General features: G+C 35.9%; 1 protein-coding gene and 1 long non-coding RNA gene across 9 annotated transcripts in view; one reads left to right on the top strand and one right to left on the bottom strand.

The window, feature by feature from the left end:
- The window catches only part of LOC115291615, a 101,537-nt gene extending 77,689 nt beyond the window's left edge, over positions 1–23,848 (top strand). For 6 of the 8 annotated variants that reach the window (XR_003908580.1, XR_003908579.1, XR_003908583.1 and 3 more), the window contains 3 exons: positions 18,042–18,170; positions 20,292–20,404; positions 23,674–23,848. This is a non-coding gene — a long non-coding RNA (uncharacterized LOC115291615). Of the gene's footprint in view, positions 1–8,357; positions 8,419–18,041; positions 18,171–20,291; positions 20,405–23,673 lie in introns of all 8 variants that reach the window. The other 2 variants (XR_003908581.1, XR_003908584.1) reach the window with 2 other exon arrangements.
- Positions 9,741–24,453, bottom strand: part of SAMSN1 (SAM domain, SH3 domain and nuclear localization signals 1) — a 48,778-nt gene continuing 34,065 nt past the window's right edge. Inside the window, exons 6-8 of the mRNA XM_029939134.1 lie at positions 23,711–23,917; positions 21,647–21,797; positions 9,741–10,548 (exon numbers count right to left, since the gene is read on the bottom strand). Of these exons, the coding sequence (XP_029794994.1) occupies positions 10,346–10,548; positions 21,647–21,797; positions 23,711–23,917 (561 nt within the window). The 3' untranslated portion in view covers positions 9,741–10,345. The remainder of the gene's footprint in view (positions 10,549–21,646; positions 21,798–23,710; positions 23,918–24,453) is intronic.

Below are 24,453 nucleotides of genomic sequence, written 5' to 3'. Positions count from 1 at the left end.
TGGGACAACCCAAATGGGGGATATTGATAAGGAATACTTGAAACCAGGACCAGTTTTATGGACAGGTAGCCTATGTTGTTGCACAGGGCTCTGTTCTCAGAAAGGCTTCTTATTTGTTTTAATGCTCAGCTATTACTGTCTTAAGAGTCTTAATAATTCTGAATATTGGCTTCTGCATTTTGATTTTGTGCTAGACCATTATTCTAAGCTCTCTGGATATCCCCATTATGTAGCTGGTCCCCCCAGAACCTTATGCCTACATTCTTTCAGATAAATAGTTAATCCTAATTAACATCTTAAAGAAGACTAGTTACAATAGAAAAGTATGCATGCATGCATATTAATATATGCCCATGCAGGAATGTATCTTTTTAGGAAAGGGTTCATTGGGAGGAATTTGTTTTAATTGATATTCATCGAGCATCACCCCATTGGCTTATTGTTAGCTACTCATGTGAAGAGTTGGTTGATGTCTATAGCACAAACATTTGTTTCAGATAAATGGGTGTTTCAGTTGAATAAGTTTTAATTAAGCAACCTTTACTGTACAAGTAGTTGTTTTTGAAACCATGAGAAAACTACAGTAATTTGCTAATTCTGTTATCCAAAATATGAACGTGTTGAATCTTGTCTACTATAACCTTAAATACAATTTAGGCTATAAATGTCCCAAATAAAGAATAAGAAACTTTTCCAATGTAACATTAAATTCTTTTTCTACTGCAAATACCAAGATACAACTTAACTCTTCTCACGCTCAAAGAATCATCTGATTCTAAAAGGAATGATGTATGTTTAGATCCTGCTTCCACACAACTTGCTGAGATCACTATAGCATTTCACATTTCATAGGAATTTATTTATTTACACATTTGCCAAAAGAGCACACAGAACTCTTTTACTCCTTGAAAACAGGTGCTGTTGCTGTTCGTCTTGCTATTTCCAGAGCCTAGTATATTTTTTCAGGCACCTAGAACTTGTTCAATCAATATTTTATGAAGGAATGAAGAAATAAATAAGTCATGATAAAAACATCATTTTTCTTTCAGCAAAACATGTATTTCCAAGTCTTAAAGAAAGGTTCTATTCTTATTAAAGCCACAATTAGAGGGCTTTTTGGTTTTGTTTTACAAGAATGTTTTAAACTTGCATTATTCATTAGCTCATGGCAGCTGTGTTCGAGGAGGGAATGAAAGAAAGCATACTTTTATTAAGTGAAATTTTAAAACAACTGAAGGGTAAAAATGGTATGTATCTAACTGTCATATTTATAAATTAATTATTTTAATGAAAGAGTTTTTTCCTATTAAAAAATGAGTTGCTTGAATGCATTCATCTAATACATGTAAAAGTAAGGAAGAACTATATACACAGGTTTCAACAGGCACGTATGTTACTATTCCTTTGTATTAAGCTGGTTGTTAATAATATGATGTTTCCTCATGGTCTAATAGTAATGGCCATTAACAGGGGTCACTATCCTTCTTTTTAACACTGGGAATCATTTACCAACTATATTAGTTTCTTGTGGCTGCTATAACAAATTATCACAACCTTGGTGGCTAAAACAAATTTATTTACCCTAGTTCTGGAAGTCAGAAGTCCAGAATCAGTTATCAAGGACCAAAACTCGAAGCATATCTGGATAGCCACTTCCTCTAGAGGCTGTAGAAGAGAATCTGTTTCCTGACTGTTCCAGTTTCTGGTAGCTGCCAGAATTCCTTGGTTTATAGCTACATCATTCAATATCAAAGCCAGTGTCGTCAAATCTTTTTGTTCTGTCTTCACACTGCATTTTCTTCACTGTGTAAGAAATCTTTTCTTCTCTTATCAGGATACTTGTAATTATATTTCGGGCTCACCAAGATAATCCAGGAGAATTTCCCTATCTCAAGATCCTTAATTTATCACATCTGCAAAGACCCTTTACCCCCAAACAGTAACATTTATGAGGCTCCATGGACTAGGATCTTCGATCTTTGGGGACAGTTATTCAGCTTACTACATTTTTACCCTGCTCACTTTTGTGTCACTGACTAAGTAGTGGAATTCTAGATGATGTGTAATAGTATATTTTTCTCTGTGCTCACTGACACAGGTATGAGGGTGCTATACAATAAGTGAGTGCTAGAAAACTATAAACTAAATAATGCTAAAAAGGAAATGCTGCCTAAAGAAGCAAGGTTTGGCAAGTAGGTCTCAGAGAGGGAGCTCATAACTTCATGATAATACTTCACATAAATTAAAGTAATGTTAATTATCTCTCCCAAAGCAAGGCCATTAAGCAGTTTATTGCTCCTACCTTAAGAATTTATTTTGGTATTTCTTGTGGTCCTACCTTTCCAATGGTACTTTACTTTTTACCCAGTGGGAATATAAACACCTCCAAGGCAGTCCTTTCTGGTATATTTCATCTCTAAGGATAATAAGAGGAGGAAATAAATGACCAAATAGGTTCCGATAAGCTCTGCAGCAATCAAAAAACAAAAGTCTCCAGGAAGATATCAGTAGGTGGAGCTCCATTTTGAGACGAGTTCCTAACAAATGGAAAGAATAAGTGTGTCTACATTTTCTAGTTATGAACAGCTAAACTGTCAGTGACCTTGTCAGTGAACAGGGAAGAATTTTCTGTTCCATTTTTTCCACTGTGTTGAGGTAAGACACTTGAACCAGGAAAGAAGATGTTTTATTTCTTTGACCTATTTTTATTTATCTCCTACTATGTGCCAGCTATTAGGTGTAAAGCCCTGGTAATACAATTGCTTTCTTTCTCCCTCTGTCAGTGGTCTTCCATGTGATTTTCAAATTTCTCAATACTGTGCAAAGTCTTATGCGTGGTCATTTACAGCTGATCCAAGGTTACAAAAGGACAGCTTTGTTGGAAGGGGAAAAAGAAGTAAAAGAAGGAAAAAGCAGGAACGCTAAGAAGTTACATAAATGTCCTCTAGCACATTCCCTGTTCTGAGGGCTAATGTACTGTAGCAATTCATCAGTCATTCTAATAGTCTTTTAACTTCTGTCAGAAAGCCTACTAAATGCTAACATCTTAAATGTTTAATATTCTAAAACATATTTTCATTAATCATGCAAATTATCTGGGCATCCATATTTTACAATAACCTCTTTTGAGATTAAGAGGCCTAAGGCTTTGTGTATGAGAGATCTAAGTTAGCAAGTGATACTGTAGATGAAATATAACTTAGAATTAAAGAATTTTAGCAATGAAAAGTCACTAGTAGAATTCCAGTATCAATGTGCAATCACATTTATAAAATACCCCAAATGCTATTAATGTCAGATATTTTTGATTAGGTAGCAAGCAGCTAAAATATGCACTTGCTTAATTCTATTTTATTACATAGTTGATAGATGAATATTAATGTTGGCAGGTTGTATATTGTCCCCAATAGAAATGATCCTATGTTTCACGGCAAAGTAGACTGTGGGCTTGGCTATTAGGAAAGGATAGAACATGTGTTCCATGCATTTAGTCTGGTTTGAACTCTACCATGAAAGCCTCCATTTATATGCTACCAATGACTACTATTCCAGTGATTCTTAGCTGTTTGGAAAAAGGAGAAATATGTGCATGGCCCCAATAAAATGGATGAATAAGGAATTGAAAGGAATAAAGGGCATGAGTTTTGGTACTGTTAGTGGAAATCCTTTACCCTAAAGCTTTTTGTCAGTAGGGATGGTGGCTGGCAATGAAACAGATAGATATGACCTGAGACCATGTAAATGTAGTTGTGTGAGAGTCATGGAGCAGTGCTCATTAGACTCAAGAACGTGACCTAAGTAACTGAAAGTCATGAGCAATGATAGATCAGTGCACTAGTCCGGCTACCAAAAGGAAGCAGATGGCACAATCAAATTAGGATAATTCGAGGAAGGCTGATTTATAAAGGGACTAATTGCAACAGTATAGGCATGGTGAAGGGTAACAGAACCATTAAAGGCTGTGCAGGTGGTGAGCAAACAGCCACAGAGCTGTTATTAAATCTAAGCCTTTAGAAGTAAAAGGAAAGGAGCAATTACCAGAGTCTGAAGGAAAGAGAATCATGTACAGAATGACACGTTTAGACCTTTCATTAAGGGAGACAGGCAACATGAGGTGATCTCATAGGGTGAACAAATATGCTGACCTCATTCCTCTCTGGCTCTCTAGTCTCTTGATGGAGCTTCCCATTCATTGAGCAAAACAGGAACCCAGGGGCACAGATGGGTGTCATCTCTACAGGGTGACCTCTCTACAAGGATATCAGGGCCTCACATGTGGAGACTGGAGGGAGACATGCAGGGCCAAAATCATCTAATGCTGGTATGAATACCACCTCTTTGGTTACGTGACCAAAATTCATAGTTACACTTTGAATGATTTTCTTATGTTCCCCCCCCCCTTTTTTTAACCCATTTCCTAAATTTTCTTTTATGGTTATTTTCTTTCACAATATCTCCTGATGCTGTTTCATTAACAAAATTTCTAGGAGCAATGCTGCTTACCCAATACACACGCAAGAACCACCTTAGCCTCTGAGGAATCAGATATAAATATGGATATGTATGTGTATATATATATATTAAAAAAAGCTAAATGCTATTAAGACAGTTTACTATTCTCTCTATATTAGCTTTTTTCTTAAGTATAACAGTGTGATTCTTAATGTATGTAGTCTGAATTGCTAAAAGGGATGGTGAAGTCTTCACTTTTCTACATGGTTTGCCTTCTAATTATATTTCTGTAGTACAATACTTAACCATTATTTCCTGAATTGTGGGTTCTAAGGTGCAATAAAAAAAAAAAAACTAAAGGGAAATATATTTGTTGCTTTTCAAAAAGACAGACTTTTGTTCCTGGAGCATTTTCAATGATTGCCGCAGGAATGAATGAGTAAAGGTTTCAAGAATGAATAGTTGCAGAAAACCAACTTACTTTTGTACATAAGTCCATGCAGCAGCCCCCCGGGTAGAAGTACTTTTGTATCTCCTTTTGTTGAGTTCTCTATTTTTTTATGCATATGCATATTGGGGGAAAAACTTCCATCTGCTCTCTTTTAGCTGATTATATCACATTTTCGAGCTGCGCATCATTATGGAGCTTCAGAGAAAGATGATCATTTACATTACATACGGATATAAAGTAGAGAAGGAGTTGATGAATTGCAAACAAGTATAATTTATATGGACAAAGTGTGCCAAAAGTGCTTTTCACCCCATTTTACTCTGCAAATGGAATGACTCCTGCCCATTCACTTGGCGTGGTGCCCAAAAACTCGGAGAGAAAAACGATCCCGTTAGCCTTCTGCATCAGGCTTCCACTCCTTCCCTAAGAGGAGACAGTGCTCTGAGCTCAGGCCCACCAGGGACCCCAGAAGGTCAAAGGAAATCTCTGAACACACCGACGTCATTTTAAGATTTTCCGTCATGGCTTTTGAATTTATAATCTACATCACGCTGACACCCTAATACTCAGACTGTTGGTAATTCAAATGTGAAGAAGAAAGAAAGGGAGAATAATGAAAAGCTCATATTTTCCTCTGTGCTGGGATTTTCCCATGGCAGATCATTTGCCTAAGTGCCTGTAAGCTTTGTAAATATGTGAAAATCTACACTTAAGGTGTCTTTCTAAGGTCCTCTGTGAATCCATATTGTAAAGACCTGGGCCCAAGGTGCAGTAATATAAGTAATAGTCCCAAATCTTTTTTTATGTTATTTAATTCATTAATTTGGGCATTTATTTATATATGCAATCATTTAGTCTTCAAATATGATTATTCCTATTATGTGTCAAGTGTGAGGAGTCAAAGCTAAATACCATATTGCCTTTTCCTAAACTGTCAGAACTCAACCAAGAAATATTCTTTCAGGACAAAATGATCATTTATCTGTGAAGTTCTGGTGAATCAGCTGATTCTCACTGCTACTGGAAGCCACAGTTGTCCTAGCCCTCAGACAATCTATGTCTGAAAAATTTCAAATTAGTACGCACCCAAGCCTGTGCTATGGTAGCATATGCACTGCTTTTATTTTATGTTCATATGTTAATTTTTATGCATGCAGTGCATGCACTGTGCTCTTATCTCATTTAATCAACACAGAAGTATGAAATATTAGTATTATATATAGTATTTTTATTTCATAGAAGGGAAAAAAACTAAGCTCAGGGATAAGTGACCTACCCAAAGTCACATAGTCCTCAAACTAGGACCTCTAGGTCAACATTGGGTGTGATCAGATGAATTCAATGGTAAGATAAGAGGTAGCCTAAAGTAAGGGTTACTTCCCTTTTAGTTCTGTAGCCAGAAAACCTGGTCAAATTTAGAAACTGCTGTTCTTTTACCTATATTTAGTCCCTATTCATTTTTCTCTCAACCTTTACATAATTTTAGCATGACTTCCCACTTTAAGAAGGAGTTCTTGAAGTGTGCATGCTGATTAGTTATACAGTTGTCTTTGTTGGTGGTGGGGGAATGGAAGCATGTGCGTGTGTGGCGTGACAGAGTATCTAAAATTTCTTCATGTTATTTTTCTCAGAACTTAGGCTTGTAACGGAAGTTTCTCAACATGAAATGTCATCAATTTGGCCTCACACAGGAAGTTGCAAAGCTCTTGACTAACCTCAGTGAACTGGATGTTGTCTAAAACTTGATAATCCTTAGCTGACTCTTACTTTAGAAGTTTTAAAAGTTATTTTATTTCTTAACTAATTATCTTAGAAATGTAATTGATGAAAAAAGGAAAAGCTTCTGATAAAAATTTCAAGGTTAAGATATATCAGTACTTATATCAGCAACAGAATTGGGCAAGGGGACAGAATTTAAATGATTTCATTTTTGTTGTTATAAAAAATTATTATAAGGATTTTATCCATTTACCTAGAATAAAATTTCTCTAGCCATGCATACTTTCATGTCATACTTGAATTTGTAAGCATAAGGTATCCCTAGGATCATTGCATCCCAAAACAGTTTTACAACCTCTTTGTACTGAAAGACACGGCTTGTTCCAGAGAGAGGCCCTGGCAAGGTTCTAATGCAGATTATCTGCACCAAAGGGCCTTTACTGGCATAATCTTGGGGAACATATATGTTCCATGCCTCAATATTGTCAAATGAATAAATGAACAAGACTGGGACTCTCACCAGGTTTTAGCCTGGAACCACAAAGCCAATGTGATCATATGGTAACCACTGAAACGTCAACTTTCTAACCACCTTCACATCCACCCTTGAAAGGCTCAGACTCATGTCTATCTAGCCCTTGGCTAGAAAGTCTAGGTGGAAGGTCTAAGTCTCTCAACTCCCTCACAACCTCGGATGAACTATGTCTTGCCTTTTCACTCCTCTTTATCCAGCTTCCATGGTTGAGAGAAAAACAGAACAAGGAATGTGGGCTGCAGGGGTCCAGTACATAAAGTGAAGGCAGCAGTACCTTCTTTAGTCTGGTATATACCTCAGCTATAGGTGTCCTTTTCAGTTCTGTGCTATGTGATGGGGTCATCCTTCTGACAACTTGAACCTCACAGAATCCAGTCTCTCTTCTTCTTCAATCTCCTCAAGGCCTTTGCAGCACTTCTGCTCAAAAGTGTTTCCACAAATCCTTGACTGGATACCAGATCTTTATTTTAAAAGGATGGAAGTTGTGGCTGAGTATGTTTCACCAGCAATTTCCACCATTTTACATTTAAGGGGTTCTTTAGATGGTTCCTAACCTACAATTTTTTGGAATCTTCATAACGAAGCTGTACTCTCTAGAACTCCCTGAGGCAACAGATTGATTAAAGTTTAAAAATTATGGTCAGTGACTGTGCAGTGCCTAAGGAGGACCTAGAATAATCTATTTGGAGTGGTGACCATAGCCAGTGGGTGGGGCCATGATGGAGGAAGCATGTTAGAGGTTTGAAATTGAAACACTATTTCCTGCTGTGGAGAAAGAAGAATAGAAGTAGTCATGTGATTTACTCCTGACCTGTGCACTGCATATAGGATTAAATCTCATGGATCTGGAAAAATACACTAGAGATTAACATTGCAGTATTGTCTCCCAGCATTTGAAACAACACTTTGTGATTCCTTATTTTTTCTAAAGTATTTTGTTTTGCTTTTTAAGAAACTTTTAAATCACTTTGGAAGGTATTACCTATAGACTAAGTACATTGATTTAACATAAATATATAATTGTTAAATGTGAATAATTACATTCAATACACTCCAGCAAACATTTCCTAAATGCCCACTCTGTATCTGATATTATACCAGGCACCAGGGATCTCCTTCACAAAAAGATCACAGTCTTGTGGAAGGGCAAGTGCCTTTCAAATAGATAAAGTATAATATGATACGTACTATAACCAACAGAGATACAAGTTGCTATGGAAACACAGAGAACACCAAAGGAAATCATGGAACACTTGGCTGAGTAAGTGACTTTTGTGACGTGTCTTAAGACAGAAATCAGAAGGAGGCTCCTAGATGTAGAAACTAGCAGTAGCCACTCCAGGAAAATAAGTAGCATAAGTCACAAAGGAAATAGTTTATTTGTGTAATTGCAATTAGATTGTTATGGCTGCAGAATGTAGAGTGAGAGAAGGGAGAGGAAAGATACTACTCCTAGGGCAGGTAAAAAATGGTTGAAAAGAACATTATATATCCTGGAAGAAAATTTGAGTATTATACTGTACTGAAAATAGTGAGGAGCTATAAAAAAAAAACTTCAAGCTGGAAGTACATGATTTGATTTATAGGTTAGAAGCAGTGTGGAAGATAGATTAAAAGGTAGGACACAGGTAGAACGGGGTGAGTTGGAAAGCTATTGCACTATTTGATACATGAGATGTGACATTCCAAAGCAATACTGCAACCACGGGAATGGATAGAAAGCCATGAATGGCAAAGTACTTCTAGAGGTAGGACTTGATTATGTATTAAAATCTGTATGAGAAATGTATGGGTGAGATGAAATGGGAAATGATTTTCTCTTTGGGGTAGCTGTTTGGGTATTGCTGCCATTAAAGAGAGAGCTTTGGAATAAAAAAGGAGAGGCAGATCTGTAAAGAAAAACAAAGATTTAGGTATGTTGAATTGAAGCTTCTAGAGTGCTATGGGCTGACTGGACCCCTCTCCCCACAAAGTTCATATGTTGAAGCTCTGATTCCCAGTGTATGGTATTTATAGATGAGGTTTTGAGGAGATAATTAGTTTAGATAAGGTTGTGAAGGTGGGGCCTTCATGATTGGACCAGTGACCTTCTAAGAAAAAAACACCAGAGAGTTTGCTTTGTCTGATGTGTGAGGACACAGTGAGAAGGTAGCTTTCTGCAATCCAGGAAGAGCTCTCATTAGAATCCACTCATGCTGCAACCTCATCTTGGACTTTTGGCCTCCAGAATTGTAAGAAACTAAATTTCAGTTGTTTAAGCTACCCAGTCTGTGGTATTTTGTTATGCAGTCTGAGCTGACAAAGACATAAAAGTATTTAGGAAGTTGGATGACACAGACCTGTCAGGAGGAGATAAATTGAGGTGGTGATTGATTTGGGAATCATATATATGTGTGTGTGTAGAGAGAGAGACTAACTAGAAAACCTTGACTGGTAAAAGATATTTTGTCTAGAGGTCAAAATATTAAAAAATACCTTAAGTACCACTCATCTGGAAAAGAGCAAATGCACAAAGTTCTTTTTATTATTGAAATTAGGCTATTTCAAAATTAAAAATATTTACAATTAAAGATGAAACATCTGTACAATTATTAAAATTAGCTTTACTGAAATAGAATTGATGACATCTTGTTAACAATTCTTTTGTACCAGATAACAGTGAAAAAAGTAAGAAAAAATAATTACTAAAACTCCACTGTGGATCAAGAGAAAATGTCTCCAATATCAACTCACACTTTCCTATAAAGTATAAAAATGAGTGTGACTCCTGCTTGGACAATTGGTTATACAGATACATGCTCCATTACTATTTGTTCAATAACGTACATAAGTTCAAAACTGGCAGGGATGATATAAGGAGTTTTTTTTCCTGCAGAATTTTTCATTTTGCACTTATAAAATAAAGATGAATAAATCTTATCTCACACACACCAAAGACTTACACTGTACTTTTTCTAATACAGGCAAATGAAATATCAACATGTAGCATTCAAAATAATAAATATATATACTATTTACAATAATTGGGAATGTTGGAGACATGAACATTTGTGTAAAGTCATTCTGATTAAAATATTTTAACTTTAGGTTATATTGACAAATACTTCCCATTTTCTCCTATTTGATCTTTTAGCTCAAATAGAGTTAAAGTGGAATGTGTCTGTAGATATAAAGTTGAGAATGTGCATTCAGTCACTTGTCTCTCTGATAGTAATCTTCTGTACCATGTCAGAGAGATTTTTAGACTCCAGATCTTCTTTGCCATTATCTGAATTTTCTGATGAGATATAACAACCAGAGTCCCTCGGGCAGTCATCTAACTGTGACTTATTTAAGGAGATGTCTGGCCTTAAGGATAGGGGCTCAGATTCATTTTCTTGCTCTTGAATAGCTGTAAATGGAAAAGAGGGCAGTGGTTAGGAAAAGCCAAGACAAGTTTTATTCATGAACTCATTTATCTTTGGGCCAATTTAATTCATTACATTCAAAACTTCCATAAGTAAACAATGTATTTGTTTATTATTAAAGAGATATTTGCACTCAGATATTCAAGCCCTGCTATCCTAGAAGATAAAGTTTGCCCTTTTTTTGCTCACTTGCAGTTTCATGGGATTCATGTGAACTGCTTGCATAAGCGAAGATCAATATGGACTCTTATTTTACATTAATGATAAGTTGCCAGAGAAAGCAGATTGTATCCACAGTTTGACCGATGCCTTGTCCAAATACTCCTTAAAGTAACATTAGAAAAAGTCACTTGCAGTTTAAATGGCAATCTTTGTGAACAATTCTAGAATCATGATAATGTGGATTAATGAAAAAAAAATCTCTGTAGGCAACAAGGTACAGTTAGACCTCAATTACTTGGAATTTAACTAATAAAATTTAAAGCATTCAGGTTTTGCTATGTTTGCATTCAACAGAAAAATCAGCATAGAAACCAGGTTCCTTTTAGATGGTAAAACAGCACCATTTTCATTGAATCTGCATTATTTAGTTTGTCTTTTACATCTTTGTAGTCCTGCATAACAATTATTTATATTCAGATTGGTTAGCAAAGCAGTATTCTAGATTCCACAGTTTCTTTGAAAAAAAACTTTGATATTAAAGATGCAACAAATATATATATATTTTATAATATTTTTCATGTTTATTAAGTTAGAGAGAGAGAGAGAGAGAGAGAGAGAGAGCGAGCATGAGCGGGGAAGGGGCCAGAGAGAGAGAGAAAGAGAATCTCAAGCAGGCTTTACACTGTCAGTGCAGAGCTTGATGTGAGGCTGGCATTCGTGAACTGTAAGATCATGACCTGAGCCAAAATCAAGAGCCAGGGTGCTCAGCTGGCTGAGTTACCCAGATACCCCAGAAGATATTTTTAAAGAACCTATATAGGCAGCACTATAAAGTGTTACTCTTCTCTGGAATCCTTCAGCATCCGTGTTCTCTTCATCAATGCAAAGTTTCTATGCCTTCCCTGACACCAGTAAATGTGTGTTCCTTTACATCATGAGATGGGGTCCTCAGGGAAGAGGGGTGTCTTAGCATGTCTAGCTCTTTCCCCTTCCAACACCAGAGCTTCCCCACTTTGGACGTGTGAATAACTCCACTCTGGAAGAACCAACACATACAGTCAGGGTGGGACAAGACCTTTGCCTCCAGAGACTATGCACTTCATCCTATTTGAGTGAAAAGAAACTAAATCCCAACTTCAAAATACTGGAAGAAAAAAACTGTAATTTTCCTCAATAGACTTTATAAAAGTAAAATGCTAGGTAATTTATCTTTAAGAAATCTACCTCTTATCTTGTCTACAAATACCTGCTTTTTAAATGCATTGTCTAGGCTCCAGCTATGTTGTCAAGATTATGCTCTACTGTGTATCCAATCGTTATCAACATCCTTTCTGAGAAAGAATTGAGCACTGGTGCCCTGAGGCATCCTTGTATGTCATGAATTAACTTAAAGGTATCTAGAATGGTACTCTTTCATGTAGCATCCATGGAAGAATGGAGAAAAGTGTTACATTAATTTTTGTATTCTGTGGTTAAGATGAGGAACACAGGTTGAGAAAGGTTGGAAAAAATGATGAAGACCATGTTAGTCTACTCATCTTCAAAACGAGTCATAACGGTTCTTCTAACCTTTTCCTCAAAGCTTTAATTTGCAACAACAGAATGTTTATGCCATTCTTCTGAATCTTCTCTGTATTTATCACAACTTTATTTTTTTTATTTTTCTTTTTATTGAGAGAGAGAGAAAGAGAGAGGAGAGGCAAACTGAGAGGGAGAGAGAGAATCTTAAGCAGGCTCCAAACACAGTGCTGAGCCCAACTCTGAGCTCGATGTTAAGATGGATCATGAGATGATGACCTGAGCCAAAATCGGGCTCTCCATGCCACAACTTTATTGACTGTGGATTCAAGTATCCGATATTTAAGTATGCTGATGTTTTAACTACTTCTAAGTATAAGGAGCTTTAATTTTAATATGCATCAGTCGAGATTGTTATTTAAAAATTTTAGCTACCATGAAACATTTTCTCTTTATTAGTCTTAGCAACTTTTAGTTTAGGAGGAATCTCTCAAATTCATTAGTGTTTGTGAATACAGGTCATTCCAAACCCTTCTACTGTGAAAAGACAGCAATGAAATGGGACCTCATTCTCTGAAGAAAACCTGTCCCCACCCCCCACCTTTGCTTTTCAATCTTATTGCCACTGAAATGAAAGAACCAGCTTCGAGTTTTATTATCTGAGTGTTTCTGGAAAAGGCCGGAGAAATTAGTCCTTTTGTAATACTTCCTGCTACATCAGCAGTGATTCACCATATTTGGAGTCTGAGCTTAAGCCGTATTTCCCCAGATTATATCTGGGCCTATCACTTCAACACAAAATTTAAAAAACGGAGTTATTTCCCTTCAGACTGACATTTTATTTTTTTTTCTCCATAATATTTTATTGTCAAATTGTTTTCCATACAACACCCAATGCTCTTCCCCTTAAGTGCCCTCCACCATCACCACCACCTCTTTTCCCCCCTCCCCCTTCCCCCTCAACCCTCAGTTCATTCTCAGCATTCAATAGTCTCTCAAGTTTTGCATCCCTCTCTCTCCCCAACTCTCTTTCCCTCCTCCGTTCCCCCTGACATTTTAAATGGGGCTTGGCATAATAAAACTGCCCCCAATACTGTGTTCTATTTAGGTTGATTACTGATTGTGGGCCCTCTTTAAGAAATAACATTTAGGCTTAAAGAACTCTGATTTCCAAAACTAGCTTATTTCCTTTCAGAAGATAAGTACTTAGCTTAATATTTCATCCTCAATAGGCTCTGTCCATCCACCTCAAAGGGTAATGAAGAAAACAAATAAAAAAATGAAAATCTGACTTTACCAGAGACTATGTCATTTTTTCTTATTGGTAATAAAATGTATTTGTTTTTATCTTCACACAAGAAATGCTATATCACGTTCTCTAAATTCTAGGAATTGGTTTGTTTTAAATACAGATTATTTATTGTAGAAACCTTTTATCTGCAATTTCTATGGAAAAAGGAAATAGTTTCTCAGTATGAAAGTTATGCAGCACAGTAATTTACAGAACAGCAGTAATTTGCTAAATGATTTCCTAGTGAAGTGAAAACATGACTATGCCTCCTCAAACACTTCCCATCAGGCTAGCAATCATTTCAAGCAGGTGATCAGCTGGAGCCCCTCAGCTGTAACTATAAAAAGAAAAGGCAGGTCCTTATGTTATATTATGGAAATGAAAGCTATATAGTATTCAGTTTTGTGTTTGGAGGGTCAAGGTTTTCCTTTCCTTGTTTTGTTTTTCCATCTTGACACTAATGACTTCAGGATTGGCACAAACCTAGGTCTTGTGCTATGGACAGTTTTTCCAGCACAGGGGATGAATTTGTACTAATATATCCATATTTTCTTTCTAAGTCATTTAGTCCCTTCATGTGCCTATGAAACAGAGTAAAGCTAACTGACCTACCTGGACCTTCTGATGCTAACTGATGCCCTTCATTGGTTTTGGCCCGTGGTCCAATCGTCCAGGCTAACCAGGCAAATAACATGGTGGAATGAGAAACAGTTTGCCTCCAAAATTATAGACTTGCCATTATGAGATATGAGTGTATCTCTTTTTTAATATCAAAGTGTTTCTGATAATATGTTAAGTTAAAAAACTCAGCATATATGGTTAAGTACTCTATTACTAAAATTATATGAAAACATATAGGCATATGTATATAATTCACAAATTAAAGTGTTAAAATTTTAGATAGATTTCCTCTATGTTTCTCACATCATCCATAATGTTTTGTATTTTATTAAAAAAAAAACAAAAAATAAAATAAAATGGTTCAGTTTCAAAATAAGCCCCTGAATGGTTTCCAAATGTTCCAAAGGCTATATATTTTCAAATCTGGGTAAATTGGGGAACTATTAAATAATATTTAAAAAGGTGTCTCTTATTACTGCCACCTAACAGCAGGCATAATCAAAACGCCAGAAAGCAGCCCCAAACAGTCTGTACTTTGTATAATGAAAATAAAATAATTATGCTAAAAATTATTGAGGAAATATTTTGTCATAGAGAGCTAATTTGAATATTAAAATATTTTATTTCTTACCAAAATTTTTATGGAATTGTGTAAAGCCCATGGTCCAATATTTTAAGATAGTCATCAATAAAGATAAAAAGTGGCATGGAGATTAAAATAGAAGACAGCTAATATAATTATTCATAAATAATTATATTGGAATGATGACATTTAATTAATTAGGTATAGGCAATTTCAATTATATAAAAGTAAAGAAAGCTTTAAGGAAATCAAACCAAATCTTAATGCTGGGAAAAAGTTCTCATAGGTTTCTTTCTCAGGTTCCTTTACCCAAATATTCTAGATTTTAACATTACTGTCATGTGTGCCTTAGGTATGATGCTTCTGTTTCTTTTGAGCTTATGTTTCTTTTGGGAACTATATATATATATATATATATAGTTTATATATAATGCAATCTAGAAGGCATAGTAAAATGCCTGGCCCGTGCAGGTGCTCAACAAACATATTTTTTAAATAAAAGGAAAGTGATGTTTCGATTAAAGGAAATAAGAACTGAAGATCAAATAAGAAATTTTGTTGAAATTCAAATGAAGATGGCTGTTGGCTTTTTGAATGACCAGCCTCTTCTTTTCTACTGGTGTCATCTCAAAGATTATGCCAAAGTTATGTCATTTTCTTTGAGGGTGGCTCAAAAGCTCACCCTCACATGGGAGACCCATTTGAGTCATTGAGAACAAATCTCAGGCCTTCTCCAGGTAACTACACCTGCATTTGTCCAGATGCAATGTTGTCCAAGGAGGAACATTCAGTAGACAATATGGCACAACTTGTAGTTATATCTGATTTCATCTTAAGCACATCCTTATATTATCTGAATGTGTTGATTTTATAGTTATAATGAACTCTTGGTGTTCATTTCATTTAAGTACTAACCTACCTTTTGGAAAAACAAATTAAAAACAAGAGTCATGGAATAACAACCAGTGGCTGTTGTTTTCTGGAGGCCATGAGAACATAGGAGCTGAAAGGACTCTCCCTCTTTTTGCACATCTCTCTTTGCATCTTAGCATCGTACTCCACCTTCTAATGAAATGTGGGCAAGGGAGTGAATCTTTTCACTCACATCCACAGCACCCTTCACTTCTGCCATGCTGACTGCTTGAGGAAGGTCAGAGGCGTACTCTCCTAAGATCTGATCACTCGGCACCAGCACGGATGCCACTCTGCGCAGCCAGATCGCCTCGCGGGAAGGCTTTGGTCCCAGGAAACACTTACCATTGGTTGAGTTGTCGTACTGGGGTATTTTGTAAGATTATTTTAAATAAGATTGAAAACTATCATTATATATTGACCTTTGGAAATTAGTTTCATTTTTCTTATAGATTAAGTTACTTGATATGGTGAGAAAATTATCTCATTTCATTATTTTAAAGCTTGTTCAACAAAAATAGGGTTACCCTGCATATCACTGATTTACAATTTGCTTTTACTATTTTAATATGTTTTGGACATACTTTTTATCAGTATGCATTATATTCACTTAATAAATCTTCACACTACTTTATTGTTTGTATATGCTAATTAATTTAATAAATTAATTATTGCTGGAAGTTCACACTTAATTAAAAGTTCTAGTAGTTTAGATAGTATTTTTTATGCACTTGTATGTTGAAGTTAATCAAACAAATTCCTAAAACTGGAATCTGATCCAAAAGTTTGCACATTTCAAACTTTGATGGTTTCTACGTTATTGCCCTCTATAAATGCACTCATTTGCACTCGTGCACATATGCAGGCACACGTAATTAGCATATACATAACACAAATTTTGATAACAATACCAACACCCATGTGCCTACTAAAAAACTTCTATGTGCAGGGTGGGATTGCCAAGGACTTAAAGTTTTATAATCAGAAAAAAGTTTGCTAATGATTTACAAATCCCTTCATTCCTTCATTCTACTTGTATACCATCCACTCAATGCAAAGCACAGAACTAGGGGCTTTGGGAAGGCACATGGTAACAGAGGTTTCAGTCTTGTTTGACCAGGGTAATCATCACAAAAGCATGCTTAGTACACAAACATGGTGCAATATAAAAACAAGCACATTACAAGTTCCTCAGGTGACTGAGGTTAAAATTCCGTGGGCTCTTTACTCTGATATTGTTGTTTGATAGAAGAGTAAAAAATGTTTCATTTCATTTTGTTTTGTGTATCATATGGAATATGGCATCGATTGTAAATTAAATCTTGGGGGGGGGCAGTAACACCAAAGAGTAATCTGAAGAAATTGAATTGCATGAAGCCAGACAACTCTAACTAGAAATACGTATGAATTTTTTAACCTAACAATTTATAAACATACTTATAAGTAAATACAAATAAAATGCCTGTGTGCCTTCTCTACAGTGTATATGTGGGTGGTTAGCTTATCTTTTCTTAAAAGCTGTACCTTTCTTGAATCTAGATTCAAATCATATGGCAAGCGGGTTGGAAACACCAGGCATGCATGTCAGGGGCTAGGGCACCAGGCTACCCTGGCACGCTGTCAGGTCAACTGCCGGACTGCTGCTTGGCAGAACTACAAATCTCCCCGCTGGCAGCTCGTGTTCCAGACTCCTGGCTGGGCCTCGCCTCTTGCCCTGCATCGTTTTGGGCAGGTAGTCAGGCAAGAAGGCACAACTGGGGATAGCTGAGCAATGTGGAGCTGCTGTGACCACAGCTGGTGCCAACAGCCTGGCACATAACTCGCCCCTCCCCCTTTCCTCTTCACCAAGCACTACAAACAAAGGTTGCAGTCACCTAAAATACATTATACACAGCCTCTCGTACATTTTACTTATTCAGTTACTCAGGTTTTTCCCTCCAATTTAAAATTTAATTATTCCTGTGCTATAGGGAGAACAAGATATTTCCATTGCTCATTTTCCCTGAAGACAATGTACACATTCTCATAGACACACTTTTAAGACACATCAAAGTGCCTCTAAATGTGGGAAAAGAGGAACAAGTTCAGAATAGAGAGAAAATATTTACTATAAATACCAGTTAACTTTTATTATTTGCAAGAGGTACTTATTAGCAAAGCAAAAGGGTCTTGAAGGTTGTGTTTATGAACAACACACACACACACACACACACACACACACACATTCTCTGTTCTTACTGGGAATATTTATTCAAAGCAAACAAACCATTTTAAAATTCAGATGATAAATAGAGAAACCCTAATGTGCACAAATAAACAGATTCTGCTCTTTTGCTCCTTCAAAAGCCCAGTCTCATCCCAATTTTTCTTCTCCTTCTGTCCTCATCTAGATTCCCAGCTGAGGGAGTCAGTGACCTAATTCTGCTCAGTTCTAATGTAACACCGGAGTGAATTCAGAATATCTTGGTATTGGTCTTACTGGGATTGCAGAACCCCAAAATTGGTCTCCTGATGCAGAGGTAATCCTGTAATCAGCGCTAGCACCGCTCACCAACCCTTCTATCAGCTTGGAGGAGAAACCCCTTTACCTCCTGTCAAGCAGTGACCTAAAAAACTTTAATCCACTTTACATGCTCAGGGTCAGAGTGGGTATAGTGCTATCTATTTTGGTCTAAGAGAAAAGGAAAGTTGCTTGCTCTAAGTATTAGATTTCTATTGCCCCCTCCTTATGGTCCTTCTAGATGTATGGAAGGCTCACATGGGGCTTGTAGTGGTGCCTTCATCATCTCAAAAATTTAACTCTTGTCCTCAAAACAGGCACCCCTTCTCCTCAATTTTTATACTGAAGGGTTGGGAAAGCAAAACTTTCCAGTTCTCAACCTAAGAAGCTCTAAACCAGGAATTTTTGACATTCCCCCAAATTGACTTTATTTAGTGATTAAGTGATCAAAATACATGCATAAAATCCTAGCCAATATGCATACCCCATTCTTACACAGAGAGAGAGAGGGAGAGAGAGGGAGAGAGAGAGAGAGAGAGAGAGAGAGAGAGTGCAATTTTTTTAACCTGTAACTGTGACATGCATTTGTTTTTAATAATATCTTAGTTTTATATAACTATATATTCAAGGTCTTTATCATTCAAGGTACATGAAGGTTGTGCATTTAATCTTTAGCATGGTTGTAGAAGATATGATTCACAGAGTAGAGACAAAAATAAGCATGCAGCAGCACGGTGCCGAATCATCAGAACTCACCATCTTATCAACAAATAGAAGTCATTCTTCTTTATTTCTTGAGCAAAGCAGTTTCATATAAGATAAATAGCTTTCAGTCAGAATAGCCTAACATGCAATATGCATCTTTTTGACATGTATATTCTAGTACTACTTTAGACCTTTAGACCGTAAGATTAAAATAAGAAAAATCTCAGGGTTGTGTGTTGACAACAAACACTGGTTGCATTGGCATTTTTTTCTATTTTTCATCCCCCAGAATTTGGCTCAGTGTGTGTAAAGTCGTATAAGGGAAATAATTTGGGGGATTTGTACCTTTTTATATTCAACATTGAAAGTCACATCATGCTTTGGAGATACTGTGTTTCATTTTCAGAGATTAAGGCATAGCAGAATGTCTTTCTAATAGATTTAGGAGGTTCTGGATACGTGACCTTGAGAAGGCCATTTAGCTAATCTAGTTTTAGTTTCCCCATCTTGCAAAGGAAGCATGTGTGTCAGATGGTTTTTCAGATTATACCTAGTTCTAATACTATGTCATTTATGCATTATTATTATTTTATTAACATAAAAAGTAGATGGGGAAGAGGGAGGTGGATGAATAAATTAAGTAGACACCTTCCATGACCCAAGTCGTCGGCACTGGACCAGTCTTCCCTTCGTGGGTCCAGACTGACCACTGTTTTATGGCTGAAAGCCCTTCTCACCCAGCCTCTCTAAGCCCCTCCCATTCACAAGTCCTGGAGCAATGCAGCCGTAGTAGTCTTACACTTTCAAGGCAGTGATGTTGTTGCAAGATTTCTGTTCTCACTGAAATACTAATTTCTGAAATGGAAAACTTAACTGAAGCCCTTGTGAAAACTGGCATAGCAGAAAACTTCAATTTTCAAATATTCATTGTTCTTTCTATATTTACCAGTTTGTGTGGAAGAAAGAACTTAGATTTTTATAGCAGGCTGCCTTTGATCAAAACTCCATCTCTGTTACTTATCTAGCTGTTCGGCCTCTTTGCAACTCAGCTCTGAAATATTTTCTCATCTGTAAGATGGACAAAATACCCACATGGATAGTGTTTTAGAAGAAAAGTATTTAAAAGTGCTCAAAAAATATTCTTCTTCCTCACTCTACTTCAACATCAAATTGTTTTTGGAGGCTATTGGCAATGATACTGAACATTCTCTATTACAAGAGATCTACAGAATCTATTTCTTAACCTGACATTGTTTAGTGAGGAGCCTTGTTTTGAAATGACAAGATGTGAAAGAAACTGCTTCATTTACCTGAAAGATGCTGCTACATCAGTTGACACTGATCAGTTTTGTTTTGTCTTGTTCTATTGAGTAAATTGACTACTTTCTTAAGGTTGACCTTTGTCTGCCTCTGTGACCCCATCTCTTTCTCCTAGTCTCCACAACTTCAAAGAATGCTTGTAAACAACTAGGCCTAAGGTGAAATAAATCCTACACGTGTGAAAGCTTTTTGAAAAGAATGGAACTCTATGTAAACTCAAGATCACAAGTAAGAATAAAGACATACAATTTCCAAAAGAGTTAATTTATTCCTACTAGATAAAAGGCCAGTATCTAAACAGGTACTGTGCAACTATGTCATTTTGGAGCAGATGAGATCTAGGATATAGAAAAACCTACTGAGAGACAGTCAAGAGGCCTGGGTCCCAAATACAGCTTTCCTCCCTGCTCTCCATCTGGGCTGTTATTTGTATAAAATATAGTAGCATCACAAACACTGGTCCTGGCTCTCCAATTCACTCTGTGTGAGAGCTTGGACAAGTTCCTTCTCAGTTTTTCACTATAAATACAAGTACAGTATTATCTAACTCACAAAATTGTGGAGCGCATGAAAGATAATAGATGTAAAGATGTTGGATCAAAGTTTTACTCAGAGTACATATTCAAAATAACTGGTTAATGATCATGACTAATATTATTTTTGAAAGAGAAAAGTTGAATTAGATGTCTAAGTTTTTTCATCATAAAAAGTCTATACCTTCCTCTTTTCTTCCTAACAAAATAACTCCTTGCGGAGTTTGGCACTTCCTGAGCTCAGGGTTTCAGAAGACTGAGCAGATTTAGTAAGATGAGTGTTCAGATTGGGCAACTGTGAAAACAAAAGCTATCCTATCTTTACAGACCCAGTCGGTAAGTGAATGTGCATGAATTACTCCATCTTCAGTTTATACTTTACAAATACAGAGAACCATCTCAGATAATAAAAGTGAGTGCTGAATATTTTTGCAAGCTTTTATAACATTTTGAAGAAATACTATAAACACATACAAGATGTGACTATATGGTAATGAAATGAATTTTCCTGTGTGGCGTGAAAGCTCATTAGCTTAGAGCCTTCTTCTGCTCTGTTCTGCAGAAGTTGCATGTGACATTTCTCACTAATGGCTCATGCTGTCACTAAATATTTGTCTCGAACTCCCTCAGTCTCTGGGAATGCAGACAACCACTTGTGTGTAAATTAATAGCTCTGCAGAATCTAAATGAGGTGCCCAGAAAAGTCCTTTTCATTTTCTGAGTCCAACAAGGGGAAAAAAAAAGTCTTCTTCCTAATTATAGATTTGACCAGAGTTGTTGTTTCCAAATAGATAAGAAAATACTTATTTTTATGGAAAACAAAAGCTATCCTATCTTTTTCTCAGTAAATAAAGCTGGGACTTTGTTTTTAATAATTCTACTCTTTACATTGAACTGTGATTTTCAGTGAAGGAGAAAAGTAGGTGTGTACACTTACTTTCTTCATCAAGGAGGTTTTCAGCAGCTGATAGTAACCTCATCCTGTCTTCTGGGTTTGTAATGTTTAATTCCATGAGATGACTTTCATTTATATCCTTTAAATCTTCTAGGGTCTCATAACCGTTGAGTAACAGTGTTGAGGTGTATTCCTATGAGGGAGAAAAAAATATGTATGGTATAAACTAACCAGGTCAAATGTTTTATTTTTAGTTCTCTTTAGATTTAAAGGAAGTGTAGAAATGCATAAGGAAACCAAAGGCACCAACAGAACTTCTGTGTAACTTTATTTAACTTGTACTAGTTTTCTACATATGAACTCTAGGGCATCTAAAAGAGTATGTTGTATAATTCTCACCTTCTGGAAGGACAAATGTAAAGAAGAAATAATTACCTTAAGCTGTGCAGTGCTAAATCATGGATCAATTAAATAGCTGGACCATTCATCCCATTTGGCACTTTTTCACTTCTCAGAAGCTCAATTGACAAAGCTAGTGTGTCTTTATGTCTATCAATACAATGTCTCTGGAAGAGTAATTATATTAATATTTCTGAATCTCCTCTCTCCTTGTTTGCTTGCCTGCAAAAATATTTGCCCTCACTAACTTCTGGGGGTAGTTTGAAAAATGAATTTGAAACAGGCACAGTTCTTTATAAAAAATAGACCTAGCATTTGGTGAAAGTCATTATATAAACCAAAGGAATTCCAAACTTTCTATTTAATTAAAAGATTTTATTAAGCATAAAAGCATTATGGTTGGGAAAAGTATTGTTTCCTTTTCTCAGCATGTGTATTTTTGTCTGTCATTTGCATCAGTATATATTAGTTTAAAATTCATAGGCTTCTGATTTCTGAGTCTGTATGTTACTTATGTAACCTCTGTTCTAACAGAATAAAAATGCAAAGTGAAGTTGCTTTACAACTTCCTCAAAACTTCCTTCCATTTTACTTGATCATAATTTCAATATCCTTATTTTGTTTACTAAAACTGATTAAGAGGTATAAAAGTTTTAAGTAATTGGGAAGAACTACCAGCCCCTTTTTACAAAAGAAAGAGAAAGAAAGAAAAAGTACTACTTCTTTTAAAAATAATGTCTGCTCAATGGAGTACTAAATTAGAACAGAGAAACCAAAATTCCCATTCTGACTTATGTCTGATTGTGGGTTCTTGAGCAAGTTATTTCACTTCCTCATACCTGGGTTTTCTTATAGGTCACAGGGCAAGCAAAAAGAAGAAGCAGGGTTTAAACTTGTACTTCATCTAAGCAGTGCCCCATTTGGGCAGCACCCCTTGTAATATAGGAAGGTCAAGGTAGTGTGTCTACAGACAGAAGTATAACTAGATAATTCAATAGAAACAATTAAGGAAAGTTTAATTGGCTATTGCCTTGATGAATCTTGAAAATTATCAAAGTACTGCTGCATTAATTTTAGAAATGGATTGCAAAACAGTAAATTGAGTGAAGATAGGTAAATTGCATGTACACACCATTGGACAAGGTAGATATTTTATAAAAATTTTGCTAATATAACAAGAAAATAATTAGATTATAAATATAAACAACACAGCTTTTTTTAAGACAATAATCTTGGAGGCTTAATGATAACTATTTCCTAACAAATTGCTTTTGAAACAATTATATTTAGTTATCTTCTCTTGACTTGCTTTTGATCTCTGCCCTATAGAAAATGCAATTTTCTTTTCATTTTTCCTTTCAATCCTCTGAATTTTTATCTTTACTCTTTATACTCTGTCATTCTCATTTTCATGTTTTCTCTGGGCCTTTTATTCTCCAAGGTATTTTCATTTTTCACTGCACTTTCTCAACATTAATCTCTACTGTCACTGCTAAGTACCATTAGAGTTTAGTCCAAGGGATGTTATATTAAGACCTGTCCTTGCATAATAAAAGTAGTAAAGGAGAAATAAGAACTCTTCTTGGAAAACAGATTTTCCTTTGCTGTAAGTCATATATTTTTTAACACTATACAAACACTGATCCATTCTCCTCATTTATTCCATCCAGATGCTACCAGAATCAAACAGGCCACAAGTTTGCTAACCTGAAGGTGAATCCACTGTAAGAATTCCTGCAGAGTCTTGGGTTTTTCCTTTCCACTCCTTCGGTGTGCCTTTATTTTCTTGGGGGCTGCTTCCTCTTCTGAGATGACATCCACATAAATAAATTTGAAGTTTCCCACCTTATTGTTCAGCATTCCTGTCCACATCCCCATTGGTGTTTTACAGATAATGTCTATGATGTCTCCTTTCTAAAGACAAAGAAATATATCAATCAATTTTCAGAGAACTCTGGTGCTATAACAATTGGTAGAAAGAATAGAGTCATAGAAAAATAGAATAATGAGGGAATATGCTAAGGGGGTTACTGATAACAGAAATAAATCTAAGAGAAATTTTATTTTAAACGTTCAAGGGAACTATTTGCTACTAATAATGAGGAAAACTTCAACCAGCTTGAAAAAAAGCTCTTACGTTCATTTGATGATATCTTTATGTTTTTGGTGTATCAATTTCTGAACTTAAAATTGTAGAGCACAATGGAATTTACAAGTACTTTTGCATATACTGAGTCATTTTATGCCCATGACACACTTCATAGGTACATATACAAGGTTTAATTATTGCTCTAAATATTAGAGAAAAGAAATGAAAACTTTAAATTAAATTTAAAAAATCATGGCAGTTATCTGAATTCAAATGGCAGAACCAGAACTCAAGTCTAAGTTGTCTGAACTCAAAAATGATGCTCTTTGCATTCGTCTTGTCAAAGCAATAGATATGTAGC

This window comes from Suricata suricatta, chromosome 5 (assembly GCF_006229205.1).
Source record: "Suricata suricatta isolate VVHF042 chromosome 5, meerkat_22Aug2017_6uvM2_HiC, whole genome shotgun sequence".
NCBI lineage: Eukaryota > Metazoa > Chordata > Mammalia > Carnivora > Herpestidae > Suricata > Suricata suricatta.
This window is presented reverse-complemented; position numbering and strand designations above follow the sequence as displayed.